This window comes from Cervus canadensis, chromosome 5 (assembly GCF_019320065.1).
Source record: "Cervus canadensis isolate Bull #8, Minnesota chromosome 5, ASM1932006v1, whole genome shotgun sequence".
NCBI lineage: Eukaryota > Metazoa > Chordata > Mammalia > Artiodactyla > Cervidae > Cervus > Cervus canadensis.
In genome coordinates this window covers 65,053,285-65,060,248 of record NC_057390.1, presented here as the reverse complement: position 1 = coordinate 65,060,248, position 6,964 = coordinate 65,053,285, and the positions used below count along the sequence as shown (strand labels likewise).

General features: G+C 42.2%; 1 protein-coding gene across 1 annotated transcript in view; it reads right to left on the bottom strand.

Moving 5' to 3' along the window:
• Positions 1 to 3: 3 nt before the first annotated feature.
• The window catches only part of SNRPG (small nuclear ribonucleoprotein polypeptide G), a 13,384-nt gene continuing 6,423 nt past the window's right edge, over positions 4 to 6,964 (bottom strand). The window contains exon 4 of the mRNA XM_043468952.1: positions 4 to 190. Coding sequence (XP_043324887.1) covers positions 140 to 190 — 51 coding nt within the window. The 3' untranslated portion in view covers positions 4 to 139. The remainder of the gene's footprint in view (positions 191 to 6,964) is intronic.

The following is a 6,964-nucleotide window of genomic DNA, read 5'->3' as shown; positions in this document are numbered from 1 at the left end:
GCATTTTTGGCTATTACAAAAGTTTATTTAACAAAAAAGTTCAGTAAGAAAATGTACACAACCCAATTTTTCTGGTAGTAAAATGTGGAGAAGGGGACACATGGAAGCAGTTGATTTCCCTGGTGAACACAGCCACTGTTCATACTCGTTCCAAGGCTTCTAACATGATGATGCTATTTCCTCGTATTACCTAAGAAGAGAAAAGGAATTTGAAAAGAATACAACTCGTTCAATAGATCTATCAATGATGATTTAAAGAATTTTCATCAACTCATTAATGGTTTTTTCAGGTATTAAATGTCTTAGTCAATGTGTGTGAGTGCTCAGATGCTCCATTGTGACCAACTCTCTGAGACCCTATGGATTATAACCCATTATGTTCCTCTGTCCATGGGATTTTCCAGGCAAGAAGACTGGAGCGAGTTGCCATTTCCTACTCCTGGGGATCTTCTATAAAAGAAGGTAAGTCAGGATACTCATGAAGCATAGGTGAAATGGCTGGTAAAATGGGATAGAAAAGTCAAACTGGAAGGGAACTGTGAAAATAAGGAGCCCCTAGTGGATTGTAGGTAATGCAACCAGAAATCAGTTCAACAGAGCCAGACAGGTGAAAGGACAGGAGTGGGATGAAGAGATGCGGAACCATTTATTAGAAATGGAGGCATCCTGAGTGAGATTTGGGGCTTTGCTAGTAGCTCAGTTGGTAAAGAATCCACCTGCAATGCAGAAGACCCTGGTTCCATTCCTGGGTCAGGAAGATCTGCAGGAGAAGGGATAGGCTACCCACTCCAGTATTCATGGGCCTCCTTGGTGGCTCAGCTGGTAAAGAATCCGCCTACAATGTGGGAGACGTGGGTTCAACCCCTGGGGTGGGAAGATCCCCTGGAGAAGAGAATGTCTACCCGCTCCAGTATTCTGGCCTGGAGAATTCCATGGACTGTATAGTTCATGGGGTCGCAAAGAGTCGGACATGACTGAGTGACTTTCACCGAGTAGTAAGAGTCAAAGTGGAGCTATGCTGGGAGGCAGCTGGCATAAAAACAGCTACAACTTGTTCCTTGCTCCTCTCATTCTACTTGCTTTATTTATTACATACACTATTATGTACTGTCTTCCTCACTCAAGTGTCATTTCTATGAGGGCAAGGACTTGCTTGGTGCACCTACTCAGAGCCTAAAGCAGTGGCAGGCTCACAAAGGCTCAAGTAAACAGATGACCTGCATCTGATTACCACAGGTGACAGACTGGGAAGGACCATGACAGGTGGGAAAGTGTTGGGGAGCCTGGCAGAGACAAACAGCAATGACTATGGTGAAAAAGTGGCAAAGAACTAAAGAGCTGTGCTGAAAACGACAATGGAGACTGAAAGAAGCGACAGACTCACACTCTGCTTACAAATTAGAAAAAGATGAAGACACCTGAACAACACGATTCCTAGTGTTCAAGTTTTAAACTGTTGGCTTATTTGCAATAGATGAACATGACTTCTCACCAATCGAAACTTAAAAACCAAGTAGCCTTCTTCCTAGTTCCTTCCTAAACCTGTCCATTTGTGACACTTTCCTCAGAAGTGGAGGGTGCTGAAGAGAAGTTATTTTAGATAACTAAGATTTTCAGATCTGTGGGTTTTTTCTTTTTCGCATCATTAAAAAAAATAAAACTGCCACCTTCCTCAACGTTTTCTAAAATGGTATCACACACTTTGCCTTCTCACATAAGACACAGGAACTAAGGCTTGTCCTGAACACCTCTGCTTCACAGGGCTCTTCCTTTTTTCCCATTGTGTTGGACGCCCCATATTCCAGATCAAACTGGAACCATCAGGTCCAGAATCCCATACTGCTCCTTGGATTGGGCTTTAATACTAAGTTTTGGCAAAGTGTTGCCCAGGCCTTTTCATGAAGGCGCATAACTGTCTAATAAAGAATACAAACCTAAATTGGAGCTACAGAAGCACAAAGCCAGTAAGAACTCCTGAAACACATAGCATCAAAAACTACACAATTGATGAGGAGCCAAGATGGCGGAGGAATAGGACGGGGAGATCACTTTCTCCCCTACAAATTCATGGAAAGAACATTTGAACGCTGAGCAAACTTCACAAAACAACTTCTGACCGCTAGCAGAAGACATCAGGCACCCAGAAAAGCAGCCCATCGTCTTCAAAAGGAGGTAGGACAAAATTAAAAAGCGAGACAAAAGAGCTAGGGACAGAGACCTGTCCCAGGAAGGGAGTCTAATAGAGGAAGTTTCCAGACACCAGGAAACCCTCTCACGGGCGGGTCTGGGGGAAGTTTTCGAATCTCGGAGGGCAACCTAACTGGGAGGAAAAATAAATAAAACTCACAGATTACATGCCTAAAAGCAACTCCCAACAGAAAAGTACCCCAGACGCCCGCATCTGCCACCAGCAAGTGGGGGCAGAACGGAGAGGAGCAGGCGGCATTGCTTAGGTTAAGGACCAGGTCCGAATGCCCTGAGGGCAATCGGAGGGAGCTAACGTGAGAGCAACTTAAACTGTAGGATAGCAAGAGACAGAGAGAGAGAATTAACTGGCCAGAACACACTGCCGGCCGTTTTCAGAACAAAGGGACTGAGCAATTCCAGAGAAGAGCTAGCCAGCTGCGGACCAGCCCATCCCCGGAGGCAGGAGGCAGGGGCGAGGGGAAAGGGGCAAACTCAGCCCCAAAGACAGTACCCCTACCAACTGCAAACAGGCCTCCAGTTTCTAACCAAAGACTTCCTGAGATTCTGGATGGTTGACATCCTCTGGGAGGGTCGCGGCTAGAGGCCAGCTCTCAAGAATAGACACAAGGCGCACGCATCTGACTGGTGCGCGCGCCCGTGGAAACTGAGGCTGGGACCGCGGAGGGGAGAAGGCGCACCGCACCGGGGAGAGTGCGCCCATCAAGCTCCTGGCTGCCTGAGCAGCTCTGGCCGGGGGAAGGCACAAAATGCAGGCCCAACCGAATCTGCGCTTTTGTGGAGTACTGGAAAACTGGAACCGCACGCAACGCAGGGCCCGCTCCATATAGAGCAGCCGGGAGCCTGAGCAGTGTAGACGGGGAGAGCACACACCCGTGAGCGGGGGCAACCCAGTGTGGCCGGAACACTGTGAGTGCTCCCCACACACAGCGATATCTGTCTGCAGCGCCCCTCCCTCCCCGCAGCACGACTGAACTAGCGAACCTAAGTAAGAGACCACCTCCACCCGCCTGTGTCAGGGTGGAAATTAGACACTTAAGAGACTGGCAAACAGAAGCCAAATAAACAAAGGGAACTGCTTCAGAAGGGACCGGTGCAACAGATTAAAATCCCTGTAGGTAACACCAACTACACCGGAAGGGACCTATAGATATTGAGAAGTGTAAGCTGGAACAAGGAGCTATCTGAAACTGAACCGAACCCACACTGACCACAACAGCTCCAGAGAAATTCCTAGATATATTTTCACTTTTTTTTTTTTAATTTAAAAAAATTTTTTTTCTTTTTTCTTTTTTTATTTATTCTCATTTATTTTCTATTAAAATTCCCTATCACTCCCCCACTACTCCTTAACTTTCATTTTCATATATTTTTACTATTTTTTTAATTAGGAAAAAAATTTTTCCTGTTTTATCTTTTTTCTCTTATTTTCTTTTAAAATTCTCTATTCCTCCTCTATTACTCCTTAATTTTCATTTTCATTTCACTATAACCTTGCAAAAAAAAAAGGAGAAGCCGTATTTTTAAACCGAACTTCATATATATTTTTAAAACTTTTTGTGGTTTTGTTTTTAATATTGTATTTTTAAGAGTCTAATCTCTACTCTAGATTTTTAATCTTTGTTTTTCAGTATGTGATGTAAGTTTTGGACATTTAAGAATCCAATATTCAGTACCCATTTTTACTCAGGAGTGTGTTGATTACCCTCTCCCACTTTTGACTCTCCGTTTTCTACCTCAGAACACCTCTATTTCCTCCCTTCCCCTTCTCTTCCCAATCCAATTCTGTGAATCTCTGTGGGTGTCTGGGCTACAGAGAACACTTTGGGAACAGAGAACTGCATAGATCTGTCTCTCTCCTCTTGAGTTCCCCCCTTTTCTCCTCCTGCTCATCTCTATCTCCCTCCTCCCTCTCCTCTTCTTCATGTAACTCTGTGAACCTCCCTGGGTGTCCCTCACGGTGGAGAATCTTTTCACCATTAACCTAGAAGTTTTATTATCAGTGCTGTATAGCTGGAGAAGTCTTGAGACTACTGGAAGAATAAAACTGAAATCCAGAGGCAGGAGACTTAAGGCCAAAACCTGAGAACACCAGAAAACTCCTGACTACGCGGAACATTAAGTAATAAGAGACCATCCAAAAGCCTCCATACCTACACTGAAACCAACCACCACCCAAGAGCCATTAAGTTCCAGAGCAAGACATACCATGCAAATTCTCCAGCAACGCAGGAACATATAGCCCTGAGTGTCAACATACAGGCTGCCCAAAGTCACACCTAACACATAGACCCATCTCAAAACTCATTACTGGACACCCCATCGCACTCCAGAGAGAAGAAATCCAGTTCCACGCACCAGAACACCGACGCAAGCTTCACTAACCAGGAAACCTTGACAAGCCAATCGTCCAACCCCACCCACTGGGTGAAACCTCCACATTAAAAAGGAACCACAGACCACCAGAATACAGAAAGCCCACTCCAGACACAGCAATCTAAACAGGATGAAAAGGCAGAGAAATACCCAACAGGTAAAGGAACATGAAAAATGCCCACCAAGTCAAACAAAAGAGGAGGAGATAGGGAATCTACCTGAAAAAGAATTTAGAATAATGATAATAAAAATGATCCAAAATCTTGAAAACAAAATGCAGTTACAGATAAATAGCCTGGAGACAAAGATTGAGAAGATGCAAGAAATGTTTAATAAGGACCTAGAAGAAATAAAAAAGAGTCAACTAAAGGTGAATAATGCAATAAATGAGATCAAAAACACTCTGGAGGGAACCAACAGTAGAATAACGGAGACAGAAGACAGGATAAGTGAGGTAGAAGATAAAATGGTGGAAGTAAATGAAGCAGAGAGGAAAAAAGAAAAAAAGAATCAAAAGAAATGAGGACAACCTCAGGGATCTCTGGGACAATGTGAAACGCCCCAAGATTCAAATCATAGGAGTCCCAGAAGAAGAAGACAAAAAGAAAGGCCATGAGAAGATACTCAAGGAGATAATAGCTGAAAACTTCCCTAAAATGGGGAAGGAAATAGCCACCCAAGTCCAAGAAACCCAGAGAGTCCCAAACAGGATAAACCCAAGGCGAAACACCCCAAGACACATATTAATCAAATTAACAAAGATCAAACACAAAGAACAAATATTAAAAGCAGCAAGGGAGAAACAACAGATAACACCCAAAGGGATTCCCATAAGGATAACAGCTGATCTATCAACAGAAACCCTTCAGGCCAGAAGGGAATGGCAGGACATATTTCAAGTAATGAAAGAGAATAACCTACAGCCTAGATTACTGTACCCAGCAAGGATCTCATTCAGATTTGAAGGAGAATTCAAAAGCTTTACAGACAAGCAAAAGCTGAGAGAATTCAGCACCACCAAACCAGCTCTTCAACAAATGCTAAAGGATCTTCTCTAGACAGGAAACACAGAAAGGTTGTATAAACGTGAACCCTTAACAACAAAGTAAATGGCAATGGACCATACCCATCAATAATTACCTGAAATGTAAATGGGTTGAATGCCCCAACCAAAAGACAAAGACTGGCTGAATGGATACAAAAACAAGACCCCTATATATGCTGTCTACAAGAGACCCACCTCAAAACAAGGGACACATACAGACTAAAAGTGAAGGGCTAGAAAAAAATATTTCATGCAAACGGAGACCAAGAGAAAGCAGGAGTCGCAATACTCATATCAGATAAAATAGACTTTCAAATAAAGGCTGTGAAAAGAGACAAAGAAGGACACTACATAATGATCAAAGGATCAATCCAAGAAGAAGATATAACAATTATAAATATATATATGCACCCAACATAGGAGCACCACAATATGTAAGGCAAACGCTAACAAGTATGAAAGAGGAAATTAACAGTAACACAATAATAGTGGGAGACTTTAATACCCCACTCACAACTATGGATAGATCAACTAAACAGAAAATTAACAAGGAAACACAAACTTTAAATGACACAATGGACCAGCTAGACCTAACTGATATCTATAGGACGTTTCACCCCAAAACAATCAACTTCACCTTTTTCTCAAGTGCACACGGAACCTTCTCCAGAATAGATCACATCCTTGGCCATAAATCTAGCCTTGGTAAATTAAAAGATATTGAAATCATTCCAGTCATCTTTTCTGACCACACTGCAGTAAGATTAGATCTCAATTACAGAAAATTATTAAAAATTCAAACATATGGAGGCTAAATAACACGGTTCTGAATAACCAACAAATCATAGAAGAAAATAAAAAAAGAAATCAAAATATGCATAGAAATGAATGAAAATGAAAACACAACAACCCAAAACCTATGGGACACTGTAAAAGCAGTGCTAAGGGGAAGGTTCATAGCATTACAGGCTTACCTCAAGAAACAAGAAAAAAGTCAAATAAATAACCTAACTCTACACCTAAAGCAACTAGAGAAGGAAGAAATGAAGAACCCCAGGGTTAGCAGAAGGAAAGAAATCCTAAAAATTAGGGCAGAAATAAATGCAAAAGAAACTAAAGAGACCATAGCAAAAATCAACAAAGCTAAAAGCTGGTTTTTTGAAAAATAAACAAAATTGACAAACCATTAGCAAGACTCATTAAGAAATAAAGGGAGAAGAACCAAATTAACAAAATTAAAAATGAGAATGGAGAGATCACGACAGACAACACTGAAATACAAAGGATCATAAGAGACTACTACCAGCAGCTCTATGCCAATAAAATGGACAACTTGGA